Below are 20,441 nucleotides of genomic sequence, written 5' to 3' on the forward strand. Positions count from 1 at the left end.
GTCTTAAAGTAAAATATCACTCTTCTGCTGTTCGTCGCTGCGACTGCGCACAGGCTCAAGATGTGGACAAAAATTCTGACCGGCTTCGCGAGAAACTATTGAATGCCCAGAGGCGACCTTAATTCGAATAGAACTGTCACGCATTAGCTTCTGGAATGTCCCGAGCGTGAATTCCAGGGAGCAGGTGCAAACTGTGAGCACCCCGGCTCTGACGCAAGACCTCGAGTACCGCTTCATTCTTCAAACGGGGCCTCGTGTGTGCGTTCGGAGTCACGTACTCCACGCTGTCTCCCGGACAACGGCCCGTTTGCAGTGGTCGCATCGACCAAAGGCGAGTGAGGGAGAAAAAAAGGAGAGGGGGAAGGTGAGGACATCATCGGATTCGTATCGCGCAAAACTCGAAACTCTCACTTCGCTCGCTCCCCCCATCGACATCGTTGCTGTGAGGCCCCCTTCTTTAAACAGAAGTTGCCCAGGCAGGGCAAGCAAGCAACTTTGTCTATCCCCCCCCACGCTCTTCGTCTTTTCGTCTGCTACTTGTCGTCGTCTGCTGCTATTGCTGCTGCTATACCTGTAGTCCTGTTTGCGATCGTCTGCTCGGTGTGGCGCGGCATGGCTTGGCTTGGCCGACGGCGTAGGCGACGTTGAACGAAAGGAAACATGCGGGCGCCGCGCCACCCGGTGAAGAAGAGAGAGACACATGCCCCGATGTTTTCTCGGGGCAAACGTTTGAGCAGGCCTCCCCGAGAGGCATGCGTTCGCGCTGCGGCATGATTACCTCGCGATGTTCGGCGGTCGGCTTCGGCTCGGCGCGGCCGTGACACGCCCGCCGAACCCGTGCTGTGGTGCTTGCGTGCTGCCGCGAGGAGTTGTTGGTGCGGGTGCCGCCGTGTCAACAAGCCATGGATCAATCCGGTGAAGACCGAGAGAGTCGCAGGAGTCGACCGCCCTCCGAGCAGGTAAAGGCGAGAGACATTCGCGTCACTCTTAATTCTATTTCTCTGCCCGTTTGCGCCGCCTGGGGGCGAGTCTTAACTAACTTAACCTGACTAACTTAACTAACGAGCGCGTTTCTTTTTTTGACGAGGTCTTCGTGTCCAGCGCCTCGTTTCGATGCAACGTGGACAGTGGTGGGTGAACTGTGTTTTACGTTTGCATTTGTATATTCGTTTATGATATGTTTATGCACTTGTATCTACCGAATGAAACAGCGTTGCTTTTCCTGACGTATCCATTTTTGGTGCGTTATTATATTACTGTTTAAACCCCTAAGTAGCCTTTACAATTGATCTACTTAATCGGAGGCTACTGTTACAAGTTATTTATTAGTGTGTTCGTGAGTTAAAGCGCACGAAATATGAAACATGATTTGAAATTATAGCCGACGCACATTGCCTAACTTTCTTCTCCCGCTTCATTGTTATTCACTACAAATACGAAAGCTCATCGAAGCGTCAAGTAATAGTAGAAGTGATCGGTTGAGATAACAACTACTGATAACGCTGCCTCTACTTTTACCCCTGCACTGTTACTATCGGCTCCGCAGGTGCAGTCCGGGTGTAATGTGAAGAGAGCGAAAGAAAATGCGATGCACGAAAGCGAACCACAAGGACACCTTGTTCACAACCTTTCGGAGACTGACGGATATGAAAACGTTAAAAACACAAGGTTCGCTACCGTGTTGGGAGTGTGAGATTTGAAAGGTTCAAGCATATGTAGAACATTCAAGTTATAGTCCAGGCCGGTGGTAGATGACATAGTGTAATTGAGCTCCAATAACTCTACTGGGATAGCCGATATTCTAATTGACATCAAAAGAAAAAAAAATGGAGCTGGGCAATGCGTAGGATGGATAATCGGTGGACCATTAGAGCTAGAGAATGGATACCAAGAGAAGGGAAATGCAGTTGAGGACAGCAGAAAACTAGGTGGGGTAATGAAGTTAGGAAATTTGCAGGTGCAAGTTGCAATCAGATAGTGCAATACAGGGGTATCTGGAGATCGCAGGGAGAGGCCTTCGTCCTGCAGTGGACATAAATATAGGCTGGATGATGATGATGATGATGATGATGATGATGATGATGATGATGAACTCCGATATCTCGGCATATGATTGATGTGTAGATAGCGTATAATATGCGGGGTTCATAATGACGTGTCAATGTTAGGTGACACGGGATAGACCGAAAGCCTTTTCGTAGTTTTTAAAGAGCTTAGACAGGGGTAACTGGACATTGCAGGGAGATAACTTTGTCCTGCAGTGGACATAAATATAGGATGATGATAATCATGATGATTAGAGCTTCAGTTTAGGATAGTATATATAAAGCGGCGCTATGCAAGTGTGAAATTTTCGGAAGAGTACAGAACCATACCGGTCAGGACAGTGTAGCCGAATCGATTATGTCTGGCTTGGCGTTTCTAAAATAATACCGAAACAGGGCCGAATGAGAGAGTGTGAGAGAAAAAAAGAGAGAGGGAGAACGGGTAGCGCAGTTTAAGTGTACCCGTGAACAGGTAAAACACAAACGCCAACAAGCAGATGAGTTTCGCAGTTCACTTTGAGACAGCATGCGCTTTGGCTTCCCTAAACAAATGCGTATTCAACACTCATGTTCAAATCTATGGGAAGCGAAGCTTAAGTAAAGTAGTTAATGAAATGCTTTACAGCTTAACGGCGATGCAAACAGCCTCCCGCATTTCTAGCTACATCGTGCGAGAACACTATAACATGGTCGTGCGTCGTCCTGAAGGGAACATCGCATTAGACGACTCTTGCACAGGAGAGTGCTTAGTGCACTTGAGAGTACTTCTGCCGGTCTGGCTGATTATCGCCGCTTAAAGGCGCTAAAATGACGCATGACGGACGCTCGCGTGATATAGCTAAAAAATGCGGGAGGCTGTACAATTTCGATTCTACAGGTGTATGCACATGAAAGTGCGACACGTATAAAGCAACATTTAGGGATTCTGTACCTCATGCGTCACAAATGGACATAGCCGTTCTGGAGGATTGGCAAAGAACGGGCACACACACACAGTGGCACATACCGAATGGCTAAATCCAAGAAAGTAACGTAAATAAAAAGAATTCGTGAAATATAATAAGCTGTTCTACTAACAGATCGGTGTGCTTTACCGATATCTGTGAGCCGACATTATATATTCATGCTTTATGCAGGAATCGTACATAGTGGGACATTCTGAAGGATCAGCCATGAGCCCACTGGCACACACTGAGTGACTAAATCAGAGAAAATAAAGTAAATCAAATAATCCATTAAAAATCAGTAGCCCCTTCTCTATCGAGGAGATGGGGGTAAGTGAAGCTTGTCGTGTGTTTCTTCGGTGTTCCTCCGAACGAATCGCACTGACCAGTACCACATTGTACTCGAGCCACAACCGGTCTCACGCACTGCAGCTGACTCCGAAGTTCCGGTTGAAAAACTCGCGCTGAAACCTAGCTGTCGCACCGGGGAAGTTGGCGCTAGTGTTGCGGAGGCGTGCACCACCGTTGTCGGGTTCCCGGAGGGCAAGACGACACTGACGTTTCGCCTGGGCTTCGGAAGCCCTCACGCTCGAATCGGCACGTTGACGACGATCCCTTTCCCGAGCGCGTTCATTCTGGACGGATTTCCATGAAATTTCTTCGGGACGGATTTCCATGAAATTTCTTCAAAATTAAATCTGTCCGTTACGTAAGACAATGAATGGCTCATACCCCGTTGAGCAATGGCTCATACCCCCGTAAACGCGGCCTCCCGATTACGACGACAGAAAAGTGAAATTCTACGTTGGAATGATGAGCGGCAACGCAGCCAGCTGTGGAAGACGACGACGACGACGAACGCGGGAGCAGTGGCACGAGCGCGTGCCGAGCACGAGCCACCTGTGCAGCTCTGAGAGCAGCTGGTTCTTTTAGCGTTACATCGCCGGCGCAGGCTAGTGTATACAAGCTGCGCTTGAAAAATTCACCGTCCATGCACCCCGTACAAATGGTAAACCAGCGAAGCTGAAATGTGTGGCCCCCGTATGAGCCACACGTGATTTACCTTCATTCTTTGTTTGTTTGCTTGTTTGTTTCTATCTTTCTCTTTCTTTCTCGTCCCTGGCTCATACCCGCATATCATTGGCACCTACCCGCACATCCAATGCGGGAATGCCTTTTGATAATCTATAAAAGCCTTTGTATATACCTTTGTATATAAATCCGCAAATATATTCGGCAAGACGGCAGCCACTGTCAAAAAAAGTCTGGGGGAGGGGGGGTCGCAAAGAAATCATCGCTTTGAGAGTACGGTGCATCGCCCATCAAAACGTTCAAATCAACCACACCAAAGCTTCACCAATATGAAGCACCATCAGCTAATTTGGCTGGTTTAGGTTCAATTTTACGACTCTTCTATAATTTCGGGCTAACCCTGACCAATTGGCCTTAACAACCAATTAACCTTAATGAGTATAATCAATTGGCCCTAATTGCAGCTGTAAAACCGCTTCAGCCTTAGGCATTACTGGCGTTAGTTAATGGAGAGTTGCAGTGGCAAATAACATGACATTGTACACGCAGAAATGGCCCATTCTCTCCTTCTCTCATCCTCTGCCACCCTTCCTCCCCTCCGCTTCCATCTAACCGACCACCCGTTCGCACACTTTTGATATAACTATAACAGCGGTGGTCATCAGGCGACGACATTGCGAACAGCCAAGGCCACGGGACCGAACCGTCAGAACAACGTTTTGTCACGCGCTTTTTGTTGTTCACCGTTGTACATGCTTTCACTGATGACCATTGCTGTCATTCATCCGCACGGTAGTACTAGCAGAAGATGAAATTGAAAGTCCCGTCACTCAATAAACAACAACGTTGTTTATCAAATGTGGACGTTGGTGCTAGCAGCAGTATAGCGACATATTCACTCGAGCCAGCGTTTCACAAACTAACAAATAAAAAGAACAAATCTCTCCTTCAAGTCCGGAAGTCCATTCTCCTGGGGGACATGCGCTCACTCATAACCCCGTGCATCTGATTTCCGCTCCAAAACCTTTTCCGGTAGACCATTTTTGTTTTTGGACGTTTTGAGCAGAGGTGCCCTTAATACCTGCGGTCGTCTAACCTTGGGGATTTAAGACCATAACTCCTGAAACTGGGTCTACGTGCTAGGCTCCTGCGTCCGCGGGAGATGCTCATCACTTACTTCGTTCTTTTTCTTTTTTTGCCGAAACTCAGGATATTAGGCCCAAATTCATAGGGAGGCCGAACTTAAGGCTAATGTTCCGGAGGAACATAGTACCGGTAGGATAACGGCCAACAAATGCGCGAACTCATTGTCACAGTACCTGCATCCCACAAAGGTCCGTGAGCTTATTTGATGTCCTCTTTATAAATATTTTACTGCATGTGCTTTGTGACAAATCATCCGGATACAAAAAGATGAAGAAAAAAACGGATAAAAACGTAAAGATTCGGAGCACAAAATACCGGGTAACATTACGCTATAGTTGAACTATTTCCCTATAAGTATATAGCACCGTTGTTATGAATGGCTATTGCACATAACAAGCGCATCCGAAATGATGACGAAGCACACGATCATTGCTGCAAGCACGTGATAAGCAGCAGTGTCATTAAGCCATGCCACCTCCCAATTGCGTTCACGGTTCATTTAGCGAGTACTTCCGCATGCGCGATACCGCGGGAATACATGCGCATATAGCGCCATCTATACTTAAGGTAGTATATATATATATATATATATATATATATATATATATATATATATATATATATATATACTGCGCAGTGTGGATAAAGCTACAGCGCGAGCGTCGACCACTCAAGGGACAATTCAACGATGCAAGTTCACAAAGGACCGTTCGCGACTGGTCAGTGCACGAGCTCAGACAATTTACGCGCTGTTGTGGCGCGCGGACAGCTCCGTAAACTCGGCTCCGCATTGGCTGCTGTCACTCTCCAGCTTCTACAGTGCTGCAATAAGTATTTCAGAAAATGAGAAAAAAAAGAAACGAAACGAAGAGACGAAAAGCGTGAGTGTCGAGAACGCTGCAAAACTTGAGAGTACCTGGCTGTTGGGAATAACGGTGCACGATGCGACAGGCCCGGGAACGCGCGGCAGATTAATGATGACTCGCTTCGCCCCTTACATATTCATGCGCTCCCCACGCCTATGTCGCCTCGCAAGTAGTCGCGCACATTTTTATGCGCCCAAGTTTACGGCCGATGAGTTGGAGAGGACGGCCGGCAGGCTGCGAAAGTGGCGAAGAAATATCACAAAAGCAAACCGACGCGGCGCAAGGCCGTCGCACTTAGTCACGTATATACTTCAGAGAACTTCGTGGGCGTAGGAAGGTCACAGAGAATCGCTCGAAAAGAAAAAAAAAACAATAATTGAGAAGCCTCGAGGACTCACGTGCACTGTCCAGACTGACCGCGGTATTCAGGTCACCGGGGCACGCCTATGTGGTCGTTGCGGCGATCAGCTTGCGACGGTTCTGCGTGACAGAAAATGGACCTAAGCAGAGGAGAAGCTTTCGCACAAAGGACACACGGACAGACAACGACGCGTGTCGAGAATGGTGAAAGACCGGTTCTAAATAATCTTGTAGTGCTTCTTAACGGCGTTTCACAAACGTGTCTCACTTTCTACTTCATGTTCTGCTCCTCACGCTTGGTACCTGTCTCTTGCTTCGTCTTATGTATTGTATTCTTTACTCAAGTGTTCCCATTGGTTTTTGGAGCATTCTTGTCTGAAGCCTTTTATATGTCCTAAGTGCCTTCGCGATGTGCAATCCGCCATTTCACTTGCGATACCAAGTCATACATTTGTGCGGTCGTGCGGGTTATCTTGTCTGATACTCTTTGTGCGTCGTACTTATAATCTGCGCAAAAAAAGAAAAGAAAGGCTTATAGAGAAGTACAAGTGCGCTTCACTATCTCAGAGGCCACAAAGGTCCTTCGCATGTTTCTCTTGTGCTTTCAAACTGCGTCTCCATTGCTTCTGTTCCCCGCCCGGCGTCATTTAGGCGCAGGCGTGTCGTTATTCTCGCCGGCTTGCCCACGTATTCGCAGGTATCGCCCCGCGATCACCCGACGTATCAACCTCTCTCCGCCTCGCGACGTCCGGCTTTCATTAATGAATGCACCGCGACCGCTCTTCGGGTTTTGAGGACGCACATACTCGAATTGGGCGGGGGACGCGCATGATTGGCGGAGGAAGAACGAAGGAGAGGGGAGAGAAGCGAGGGAAGGGTTGGCTAATTGGAAACGCCGATGACATCGCCAGCAAGGCCGCTCGCAAGGTCAGCTCGCATCGACGCCACCTGTCAATAATGATTTTGCTTTGTTAAAAAGCGGCGAAAGCGGCCTCGCGAGGTATCGTACGCGTTTTGCATCGACGCAACATTGCTTCTTCTTTTCTTTCGATTCCTAAAGCGCAGGCGATGTTCTGCGGAAATCAATACGTTTGTTCCGGCAATGCGAAAAAGAGAATCTATTGTGACCTTCGAATTAAACAAGGTCGGCGTTGTGCCGCAGGGATCGCTATAACCCTGGTCAGATGGCACAAGTAGGAACGTAGCGATGTTCGGGTTCGAGTGATTTGTAAACATGACAACAACACGTGCCTGTTTTTGGATTTAGACTCGTCTTTATACGTTAAGAATTTTTTTAAAACAAGCATTGAGGCTTTTGTTTGCAGGTAGAGTCGCTTTTTGTTTTATTTGTATGAGTTACCACGCGGAATAATGTTAGAATGAAATTACAAACAAGCATGGAGGCCCGTTTCAGGCAGATATTTGAACAGCAACATTCGAGTTATCTATTGTCCATGAACCATCGTTCATACATTCTTCGGATTGGTCACTTCTCTACTTCACACCCCTGAGTACACTTTGGCGGACTGTATTTGTCCCGAGGCACATCCAAAGTAAATGACGGGCATGCGCTGTAGACGGCGTAGCGGAGCACTTCGGACATTAGACATTGTCTTCATACGGTTGACCGCAGTTACAAGCGATGGGCTGGTCTAAGGGCCGCCCCATCCGAGAAAGATTGTGAAAGATTGGTCAAGGTTTGTGATGCGCTGTTTCAATATGCAAGAAGGATTTCTTGTTGCGTTGATGCTCTATTTTGTGACGGCGCGTACACCACGTCAGAGGCTCGGAAGCAACTGCATCAGAGAAAATAGAGAAGTAAGGAAAGGCAGGGAGCATAACCAGTTGCACGCCCAATTTGCTACCCTGCATCGGGAGAAAGGGGACATCGGGGACGAAAACAGGGAGAAAGAGGGGCGAGAAAGAGCCCTAGCTGCGCGCACACGTGATGTTGTGCAGAAGCTCTATAGACCTATTCTTCATGGGCGCAGTCCATATTGCGAAGACAGTGGCGCCATCTATGACCTCTCCGCTTTCGCCGCCATGCTGGCTTGTGCGAATGCTCTATGTTGTATGCCAGATGTACGCTCGGCGACAGTTGCTAGTGGTTGTTTTCGGGCTTGCACGGTCTACTAAGTATAGCGTGCATCTTCTAGTTGTAACACGTTATGCGATACGTACTTTAGTGATTCAACTCCACATGACCAGAGTTTCAGCCGGCGTCGAGGCGGACGGAGCACCCAGTGCGATGTATACTTGTATGTTTCAATCAGCCTCTGAAATCAGTTGTGTATACCTAAAGAATTCATTCTACGAAAGTGCCCTTATTGGCAACACTCTCCCTGCTGTCATAAGCTGTGGTTTAGCAGCAATGAGTAGTTATAAGAAACATACGCGATGATTGTAACACTGTGAGTACCGTTCTGGTACGCAATAAGTCCGGCTGCTTACTTTCACGAGTTAAAAAAAATTATCTTTAGATACATTGCACGTCCTGTTCGTGGGGCGCGGGCTTCGCCCACAAGTAAATCGGTTTTGGTTAGCAATATCGGTATACCGTACAGTGTGGATCACACTCGCATGTTGTGGTCCACACTGGCTGGATGAGGATTGCACGAGCGTCCGAAGCAGCTACTTAGCAGTAGCTGCTGGGTTACAGATCTGTTTGTACTTTAGCGCACGGAATTGAGCATGCTGCATAACAAAGTGTGGTTTTACTGCGGCGTTAGCTCATGATTTTTGTCGCAAGAGATGGCGACCAAATCGGCCGATTGACAATTATCGACAAACGTGATTCACACTGTACAAGCCGCAAAGGGGATGAAAGCCAATGTTTTTGTTCGGTCTCCTACGCTCCGTCCTTTGCGACGCACTCAAGCACTTTGCGGCAATAGGCGTCGGATTTTCTTTACGCGATCTCCGTTGGATATCACTGACTTACAGGGCAAAAAGGCAATGTGTAAACGCAAAGCTTATGTATCATGTTCGTTTGCGAGCCGCAGTGATCGCTGCGTTGAGCCACGCCATCGTCCTCAGGCTATCGTAGACGTGGCATAGTAGACTTGAAATGCGTGAGACCGGTGGATGACGCAAACATTCTAACGATTGTCGCTTAGATGTTTCGGCGATGCATTTGGTTGGCCGTAGGCAAGCGCTCTTAAATTTCAGTTCCCAGGACAAGTGATTAGGTGGTGAAAAGATTTTCAATTCGCACTGGCAATCTACAGACGCCGCTGCTATTCGTCGAGTGGAGTCCAATGCACACAGACATCGGCTTGTGATGCACGCCGCATGTTTGCACAGCCGAAAATTTTTCGCATACTGCAGTTACAGCGGCATCTAAAGGCTACACAGTGATTCCGCAACATACTTAATATCACGCAATTTTTGGGGGAGAACGAGATAAAACGTCTCCAAAGCGTTTCGCAGCACGCGATGACCACATATGCAAAACAGGACCTCGCCGTCTTGCATAAGCCACAGAGGAGGAAGGGCTCACCGCGCCTCAGTTGCCACACGTTTCCTCCTCGCCCGATGAAATTGTTTATAAACGCTCGCAGAGACCTGTTGACGAAGTGCTACAGTAATGCTGTCGTTGACTTTTTGCACCAGCGATGCGCATGACCATGGCTCAAGGGTCTTCGTGTCTGAAAACGGTCTCAAGTCCAGCCGGTTCAATGCTCTTTGGAAGTGTACATGCTCGACGTCGCACCGAGGACTAAGGCGCAAAAAGTGTTTGATAGTTTCTTCGCTGCCGTAAGGGTCACACATAGATGTGTCACCCATTCCAACCCGAACGAGCATGTCTGTAAATTCCGCTTCGAGCCAAAGGGGGCACAACAACGTCGCATAAGAGCAAGATGTTTCTTAGATCTAAGGCGACGCTCCTGTGTTTTTTAACATTTTGAGATTCGAAGAACTGATGGCTTCAAAACCGGCACGCTGCCCAACAATACATCCGTGGTCAATTGCAATGGCTTTCAAACATTCGTCGAACTGCAACTCCCAGTCTTAGGAGCGTAGGTTTTTACGCTTTAGTGTAAAGAGGTGCGCTGGACCCAACTGGTGTACCGAGTTCAATCCTTAACCTTACCGGGAAAAGATAAGTATTACTGGCTTTGTTCCTGTATTTTGCTAAGAATATACACCTTGCAATAGGTAGTGTCGAAAACATTGCGACCATGACGTGTTTTCGGCTTCTGCAATCGCTTCCAGCGCTTGCAGTCAGTGACAGAAGCATGACTTTCGTGATCGGTTTCCGTTATATCGAGAGGCTCATCGATCGAGGTGCGATTTGAAGAACACCTATTGTCTGTCAAGGTAGAGATTATAGAGGTACGGACGCGGCATGGTGAGCAGCGCAGACGACGGTACAATCGACAAAACTTGAACCAGCATATTCTGTTCCTGATTTTTTGTTTCTTGTCATGTAGTGCTCCCTGTTCGCGAACCAACTAGCCCAATTTCGTTCTCAGGTAGAGGTACGTCAGGCTGCGGATCAGCTGGTTCACTGCAGCGCATGAGCTGCCAGCGGAGAAGCACATCTGCATATTTCTTGGCATGTTCTTGTGCATACGAAATGCGCCCGCCTTCGGTAATGGTGAGCCATTGATTTCATTACGAGCGAAAACAAAGCAGCAGGTCACCGCGGCCCCACTGCCCTTGTCTCGAAACCGAGCGGCGAGGCGGTCACAATAGCGAGGGGGCGGGCGTTTCGTGGAGTAGCTGTATAGAGCAGAAATGCAGCGTTTTGAATCTTGCAAGCAATGCGTGCGTATCGACGTTCGGACGACCTAATCACGAGGGCAAAGTTAAGCCGGTGAGAGCACCTCAGCTGAAACACCGTGCAGTAGAGCGAAAGCTATGGGCCACGCCAACCAAAATAAAACAGAGGAAACGTTTTCCGCCATTGTCTGCCACGGGTCACCCTGCGCGCGACGCCGACTTAACTCGGGAACTCGTATATCTAAATACATGGAAACGAAGAAATCGTTTTCCTCGGCAGCTTCAGAACCGAATTTGAGGACGTTTGTTCCATTTAGAAGATGTTAAAATCTAGTTACTGTAGGCAGTGAATTTTAGAGCGCAGCTCTTAGGCGCCCGTTATGGCGGCGAGCGTCGGCGTCGGCGTAACCGAGCGAACGAGCACAGCGAACGATGAAAGAGCGAACGCCGAGCGCAGCGCGGCATGAACGACGCGAGGAGGAAAGCGGAGGAGGAGGGAATGGCGAAAGCGTGAGAAGAAAAGGCTAACGTGGCTACGACGGCCATGAGATGGCGCCAGAGTAGCGTGCGTCGTCTGGTAGATTTGTCGGCGGTGGCTGCTGGTGAATTGCGCCCACACGTCACCCACGAGCGGCCTCTTGCGATCTCCAGATTATGGAGGTAGTCGCGCCACACTTCGCTCAGTTTGCAACGTGCCGCACGAGACAGATTGTCCACGCCAGCCAATATATCGGGAAATGAAAACACGTACAGAGATGCGCTCAAATTTCGCTTTGGGGAGTGTCGTAATCGTCGGTGAATTTTTTTATATAGGTGGCCAATTAAAAAAAATTAATGAATATTGGAAATTTGTGAAATTGAAAAAAAATAACATTACAGCTCTTTAACTAAGCAATAAGAAAACATAACACAATTCTGTAAGTTTCACCTAATAATGCATCGACAGCGTACGAAATTGATCTATTACATGGCACTCTGAAATATATTACTAATTTCTGACTAGAATTTAGGCAACACCCTCGTAAATATTGTAACAAATTCAGGTAAGCTGTGAATTCATATATGAAATTTCTTCGCTTTATGTGCTCTAACGCATGCAATTTAGAAAACTGCGATATCTCTTTTAGGTGCAGAGGCGCGGATTCGTAAACCTCGTGTTACAATTTTTTTTTCAACTTCCGAATTTTTCGAATACTGTAAAAACATCCAAGCTCTAAATCAAAATTGTGCTCCCTACATTAACTAGAATTGAACGTTTTCTCTCAAACGCAACACATTTTTGTTGAAATTTACCAAGCGCGGTTATCTCATGAAAGCATTTCGGCGTTTTACATGTATTTGAATAGACCGCATCGGAGTTGGCCCCGACATCCCCCGTTTCTCTTGAACTCGCAGTTGGTTCTCGTTACTGATTGGCTGACGTGATGCGTAGCATTCGCCGCGCTGCGCGGAATCGGTGAGACGGAGCGGGTGACAGGGCCTTTGCCGGCAATGAAAGGACGACCTCGGTGACGCTGCGATTCATTGAAAACAACAAGAGCAAATCGAAGAATCAATGAGGACATTGAGAAGCAGGGGAACCCCCCCCCCCCCCCCAAAAAAAAAAAAAAGAAGAAGGAAAAGAAAGAAAGAAGGAACAAAGGGAAAGAAAAGAAACGAGCGTAAGCAAGGAGGTTCACCATGCGAACGTTCTGTTTTGCTACCCTACATGACAACAATGAGAATGAGAAAGAGTACTGATCGACATCAAGACAATGCACAACGAGGCCAGCAGTATTGCTTCGATGCAAAACGTGTACGAGACCTCGCGAGGCAGCTTTCGCCGCTTTGTCAAAATTATTATGGCAAATCATAAGCAAAATCGTTATTGACAGGTGGCGGCGATGCACAACGTAGTCAGCCGGGCCGCACGCGTGTGATCTATATATATATATATATATATATATATATATATATATATATATATATATATATGCTTATAAGTTAACGTGTTACGTGACACCATCGGGCATAAAAGGAAGTTGCACATCCGCCCACCATGGCTCTGAATGGCGCTGGCTAACACTCCCAGGGTTAGTAAACATAAATACCCAAGTTAGTGGATGGATTGATAGCCGTCGGCAGTAGCATAATTGCTAGTGCAACGCACGCGTAATGCGGATGTTGTGGGTTCGGCTGCCACCGGCGACACGTTACCTTTTCGTCCACCTTCATTTCCCTTGTCTTTATTATTTGCTACAGTTCGAAAACAACGACAGTTAAATTCCCCGGTCCTTTCCTTGGCTTCATTGTCTGTTGGTCTTATATATATATATATATATATATATATATATATATATATATATATATATATATATATATATAGATGGAGAGAGGGAGGCTCTTAAATGAGAACTGGAGAGGTCAACCTGGCGGCACACCTAGCATTCCAGTCCAGTTGAATGCGATTGTAAATGAAATACTACACACAGGACATACCACACTTACCATACGCATAACACAACATGCAGAATTAAAGTTTGTCGTTAAGAACAATGTCTCTCTGGAAAAGTTAAAGTGCCTTGCAGTGTGGGACGCACAGGCGGCTCTCGCCCAAGGACAAAGTACATGTTGTAGCTCAAGGTGTGAACGCTAAAATACATTTAGTGCGGTCGTTAGGACGATTCATTGGAGCGCAATGATGTTGAAGTTGCAGATTAAGTGTGCTTTGTCGGGTTCAGAGAAGTTCGCATTCAATCAACGTGAGCTCTCAAGTGGTGTAGCCTGAAAAGGCCGTTATGCAGGCAATCACCTCCAGCATTTTTTAAACAGATCATCTTTGTGTGGAATGTTTATTTTTAAAGTGCCGTGCCTACAGATTACACAAAATCGCAAATCACTGCTCTCCACGCAAATGGCGAAATAGCCTACCAAGGAACAAGTGTTATACAAAGGCCACAAATCCTCATTTTCAGAGGTGACAATGTATTTTTATACATTTTTTTACGAAGCAATACGCATTTATCTTTTTCTTTGTTCGACTGTCAATAGACAGTTGTAGCGGACCAAGGATATGATCAAAGTCAAAACGAAGTCGATGCCGTGTGGGTGCGCAAATCCCAGAGGTCACGCTGGTCACACTCATTAACTCCGAGCCCGTACCGTGTGCCGCGTACCGTCGCTCTCAGTATGACCTACAACGCGCGACTGCTTTGCCACTTTGTACTTCGCTCATGCTTTGTACGTGCACATCGTAGGTCATACTGAGCGCGGTAGTACATATATATACACCCGTGAACTAACTGATATGCCGTTTCCCTATCATGGCAGCAGGTAGGCTATCAGGAACAGCTGAGTTTTCCAACTACTCTGTGGATGAATTTCAGGCAGAATGAGTGCGCAGAGGACAGTTACACAAGAAAACCTAAAACTCACCTCAGGCGGTATTTTGTAGCGGTACGTTATGCTTTATTCTATACTAGTCTTATCATCCACCGCTCACGGCCGAAAACAAACGCGAGCGCTTGGAGACGCCGCAGTTGAGGGCTCTAGATAATCTTTGATTGTCATGGTGATCCATAATAGCCTTGTTGCGATGTCATGCGCTCGATTTAATGCCACTCTTGTCATCCACCGCACACAGCCGGCCGCTCCCGCTGATAACGCTGGCGCAGCATCGCTCTGACGTCACACTGACGGAAGCGCGAAAAGGTATTGGCATCGGAAAAGACATCACTACAAAGTAGCGGTTCTGGTGATTTTTACCGTACCATCAGCATAATCTAATCTGAAACGCGAACAGAAAGTAATTGATCAAAACACCCGTTACGTTACCGACCACGTAGCACGTAACAGCGTTTTTGATATTCAGGAGTGAAATTTCGGCTGTGGATAGGTCAGAAAATCTTGGAACAACTAGTTATTTTATACTTAATATGTTGCAAGTAAATTAATTTTTTTTCTGTAGGAATGTACTCTTCATAGCCAGAAATATAGGTGAACAAGCTCTTGTAATCTTCGATGTGGAACTGTGTTTGGGTGCTGCAAGGCTAAGATGAAGTCCGAGTAAGTTCGTGCAACACCCAGGATTGAACTGGCAACTAATTCACATAGCTTTTCGTTAGTAAGTGATCTTTTCCATTGCCCGGGCACCTTAGCCAATATATCCAGCACAGAAATTGGCTAGCATTTTCTCTGACGAAACAATTCTAGTGCAAGTGCTTTTTGTGAAAACAGGCTCTGATAATCATACGTATGCCTACTACTACTACTTCTACTACTACGACTACTACTACTACTACTACTACTACTACTACTACTACTACTACTACTACTACTACTACTACTACTACTACTACTACTACTACTACTACTCATAATTATACGTATGTAGACGTATGTATTCAGGCCGCACCACATGACCCACCCATAAACACAGGCGCGCAATGCGTCCCTACCACGCGAGTCGCTGAACTCGGAAGCGCCGTTCGAATCCCTCGCTCAGCAAATATTAATAGCCAACAGTGCGCCAAGCGTTACCGCGACGACGTTTACCTTACGCGAGGACCTAACGATCGAGGGAGACCACAATAACTTTTAATTCGCTCTCGGAGGATCGATCTCACGGCCCTGGCTTGCCGATGTTCCGGTCGCTTCCGTGTCGAGGTGAGCTCTCTGGTTGGGATCCGAGCGTACAGTAGCGTGCTTTAGCTCGGCTCTTTCCTCAATGTTGCAGAAAAGCTCAGACACAATGACGATAACCACAAAAAAAAAAAAAAAAAAATAAACGAAAAAGATACGAGGCGGCTACTTCGTTAGGCTTCACTGCAGTATATAATTTGAAACTGCAACCACAAAACGAGCCTCTCTTGCCGAGCTTTTCGAATTTATAGGTTCCAGTACAAAAGGGCCATTAAGGACTATGTGTGTTGTGTCGCCATGTCCATTCACTGTGCTTCAAGTCCCGCAGTAGCAAGAGCCCCACGCAGACGAAGAACAAAAAAAGCATGCAGTTCGGGGTGCCGCCAGCGCAAGTGATTAAGTTGGTGGAGATGTCAATAATTCAGTACTGAATTCTTTACGAGAATAACCATGAACCACTGCGGGACGTTCGACCGCGTCTGTGTCCGGCGTTTAAGCTGCGTGTCTGCAATGGAAACCGTTGCGACAGAATTCCAACGACTACGTCCCGAAGTTTGAAGCCAGCCAGCTTAACCGCGCGACTGCAGTACCTACGCCCGTGTGCCTTGATTCATATAGCGAAGTGTCAGCGTATATATATATATATATATATATATATATATATATATATATATATATATATAGAGAGAGAGAGAGAGAGAGAGAAAGCTTTACAATAACTGGAGAGGTTAGTTGAGCTGCAAGCTTTGAGTGTGCTATTAGACATGAATTGTAAAAGTACTGAAAGTTGGGCGAGTTGGTAGCACTTCCTCATGAAACTGCAGCGCACACACAAGAAAAGAGAACACGAGCGCGTGTGTGTTACCTTCGCCTTGTGTCCTCGGTTCTTGTGTGTGCGCTGCAGTTTCATGATGAAGTGCAATTAGAGGTGTAATAGAGAAGGTGTATCAGACGATGCGTTCAAAATCCCTAACCACAGCGAAAATGCGATCACTACGTGACTTTATTGGGGTTGTTTATACCACAGAGGCACACACTCTAAAACGACTCGAGGTACTAATTAGACAGGTAATTACGAAAGGTGACCTGAGACCTCAGTAATCTTTAGAACACTGAAGCCCGGCATCTGAGGGGTATGTAACCACTTCCAGGCATGCAATAGGCTGACGATGCCAATTTCTGCAGCGTGCACTTCCCTTGCCCTGTAGCGCTACAAAGGCGTAACAGGACAGCACGTACCAACAGATTAAAGCCAATTACGAGCTTATAAATGCTCTCGCAGTAAAAATAACTACAGCACATCGAAGAAAGAAAGGTTCTTCGGAAGTGAAGTGAATCCTGCTACTGAAATCATCATCTGGTTCATGCTTTCCATAACGAATAAACGTTTTGAGCTGTTGACTGCAACTTTTTTAAAACATCTAACGTACAAAGTCTCCACGAACAAATGTTTATTTTTGGTCAATGGTTAGGCGCTTTGGATGAAATATCGTTTTATTCAAACGCCAATAATACTTTTAGGTCAACCTGTACAGAAGCACTTAGACAAGAAAAAAAAAAATAACGAGCTGAAATTCTTGCACGTTCTCTGTCTTTCTTTTTTTTTTTCCATTTGAACCTCCAACGCAGCTGGTGGATCTACACGTGTACATTATCCCCGAGGAAAGATGGCTGCGAAAGCGGAAGTTGGCTCGGAACTACGTCGTGGACTACGCCATTTCCGCCGGATTCATACGGTACGTCAGCATGATGCAGCACTTCACCAGCAGTTACAGGCGTAGTGACCGGAGAGTTCCAACTTTTCATTTCTTTTTTTTTTGGTAAATGAAAGCCCCGGACCCCGATACCGTAGAGAAAAACATACTGCGAAGCCCTAGAGCACCCTAACTAATTTATACACTAAGGTCTGCACTAAGGTCTATACTAAGCAACCTTTCCTGCAGCGTCGATTACGACATGCGCTGTGACCTGGGCGATGTCTCCTTTGAGGATTTTGTCAGCTCTGATGTCAGTGTGGAGATCAGTGGGACCCTGACCGACAATAATATGCATAGTTGTTGTAATAGCGTATTGAAGTAGGCTGTCGACTATGACAGACCATACTTCACGCATAAAATAAAAGATTGAAATTCATTTATTTTTTCAGCCGTTTGTTAATTAGACTTAGGATATTTCAACTACATTTTTCCCTCACGCAAGAGCCGAATTGAGGGGAGGTGACGGTATAGTAAATTATTTCAAGCGCTGTAACACCTGTCGTTTTTTTGTTCCCCCGACAATTCTGAGGTCCAAGGTTTTCTCTTAACGGAACGAAATTAACAGTCGGAAATGTCGTGTCAGCGCTGTTTTAACAACTGTGCAGACATCAGTAGACAGATTTAGTTACTGGACAGCACAAAAGTGCATTGCGTCGTCAGAAGTTGTACACTACGTATATATGTACAATGTTTGTAATCATTTCCACGAATGATGACATAACTAGTGTTAAAAAATTAAAGTATGGGGTTTTACGTGCCAAAACCACGATCTTATTATGAGGCACGCCATAGTGGGGGACTTCGGAATAATTTCGACCGCCCGGGGTTCTTTACCGTGCACCTAAATCTAAGTACACGGGTGTTTTCGCATTTCGCGCCCCATCGAAATGTGGCCGCCGCTGCCGGGATTTGATCCCGCGGCCTAGAGCTTAGCAGTGCAACAATATATCCACTACGCCAAGACAGCGGGTACTTTTGCAAAACCCTCGTTGTCATTTTCACAATTTCACGTAAGTTATAATTTTATATATAAAATTTGTCCCTTCGGGATCTTCTAGCAGATGCATTTTACAGAACTGCCATGTCTGTTTTTGATGCAGCGTAACGGAATAGTACACTTCGTGCTTCGATTGCTTTAAGGTTAGCAATTTTCAGACATATCTGTAAAATCTTTCAAACATTCAATTAAAATTATGCTTCTTAGAGGCAATGAATAATAACTTTCTATTTCAAACGCAAGAAATGTCATTCGAATCGGTTACGCGGTTGTTTCACAAACAAATGTTTGCGTTTTACATGTACTTGAATAGGAAAATCGGAGTTCGCCTCGGGATAAAATTTTCGCTTAAGTGCTCATTAAATAGACACGTGTTGCGCAGTAGCGTCCCGTGGCGATTCCTTGTATGTGTGGTCGTTTGCTTTGCGCTAAACCTATAGTAAGGAAAATTCCGAATGCACCACTGGCAAGAGAGCAAGGCAATAAGAATATTTTATCTATACCGCCTACCCCAGACTGCGCATGGGCGGGATTTACCACACAAGCGCGGTTGATGGTAGACGGTAGCGGCAAGGATATAATGGTAATGCTACGCCAAATCATTCTACTTGGATGCGGTCTTTCTGGCACTGTTAATAAACTGTAACCAGTGCATGAACGCACTAGTGGTTATTAGACATTTTGTCTGTTTTGTGTTGAAGTATTGAGTACTAGGTATAGTGCTGCTAAATTGGTAAAGTTTTGTTAAATTAGCTTGTTGGAGAGCGATTACGGTGATTTTGTAAATGCGCAGGTTAGCATGTACTGAAGTGAAATGCATCCCCCCCCCCCCCCCCCCCCCCCCTCTAACAGAGACAACCAATCACTTTCTTACGTGTAATTTTATTTTTGTACATCGAATTCGTCTCATGGAAAGATCTAATGACAACTTAGTGCATTGGATGGTTGGCACAAGTGTTCAGCTGCGCACACCCAAAATAGGAGCCCTGAAATTTCAAAATTGACGTCGACCACCCGACAGCCTCGTGCTACAGTCGAGTGGATCACGATTTTTACCTTTCACGGACCTTGCTCCATCTTGCGACCTTTCGCAGAACTGATTTGCCATAAAAGTCCCTTGGCGCAAAAAGGAGATGTCGGTGGCAACAATGGAAAAAAACGACTTTTCAGCACGGCCCCCAAGACTCGCGCACGGCGAATATCGACCGTCCGTGAGGCTGCGGCTTCGGGTAGTTTAGTTGGTCGTTCCTCCGCCAGATAGCAGGTAAAGCTTCGTCGTAAGCCGATGGTGCGATTGATGCGAAGCCAACGACCGTGCGAAACAAAGTAATAAACACTGTGACAAACGCAAAGTGGTGGGCCCACCCATGCAGGCAATTTATGCTGCGCTGAAAATTAGTCTCGACGGTCGACGCAGTAGCGAGTCGGGCGGTTCGTTTCCACCACAAAAGAGTTCGCACTTTTGCCAGCGTAGCGTTTTGCGTACAAATATTCGGGCTGTTCGCGGAGAGCAGCTCAATGTGTCAGCTGTTCAACATTTCTGCGATGAAAGAGGCGGTCAAAAGCTTTCGGATGGTGCAGTAAAGGACGTGCTCTCCACGGAAATGTGTGCGCTGGGCGAGAGAGGTCAGTGAACCTAGCTGGGCGCGTGTGTTTCATTTGCCCCCTCCATGAAAATGCATTCAGGGACTTTCACTTCCAGGTAAACGTTTATTTTATATTTAGCACGTGCCTTTTGCCTCACAAGCGTTGTGAACTGTTCATTTTAAATCGTGCTTCGAGTCAGTTAGAGTTGGCTTGACGAAAAAGTATGTTCAGGGAGGAATGTTTGTGAACGACGCACATCAAAAAGAATTTGTGAACGTCACAGCAGGCTAACAACGCACTTTCGATAAGTGCATTTTTAGGTTAGGCCACACGAAGTACGCAGGCCGTCTATAAATTTCCGA

At 46.5% G+C, this 20,441-nt stretch overlaps 1 protein-coding gene across 1 annotated transcript in view; it reads left to right on the forward strand.

Annotated features, from left to right (window-relative positions):
* The first annotated feature begins 415 nt into the window (after positions 1–415).
* Positions 416–20,441, forward strand: part of LOC119433726 (uncharacterized) — a 133,147-nt gene continuing 113,121 nt past the window's right edge. Inside the window, exons 1-2 of the mRNA XM_037700982.2 lie at positions 416–959; positions 17,368–17,474. Coding sequence (XP_037556910.1) covers positions 903–959; positions 17,368–17,474 — 164 coding nt within the window. The 5' untranslated portion in view covers positions 416–902. The remainder of the gene's footprint in view (positions 960–17,367; positions 17,475–20,441) is intronic.

Source organism: Dermacentor silvarum, chromosome 11 (assembly GCF_013339745.2).
Source record: "Dermacentor silvarum isolate Dsil-2018 chromosome 11, BIME_Dsil_1.4, whole genome shotgun sequence".
NCBI lineage: Eukaryota > Metazoa > Arthropoda > Arachnida > Ixodida > Ixodidae > Dermacentor > Dermacentor silvarum.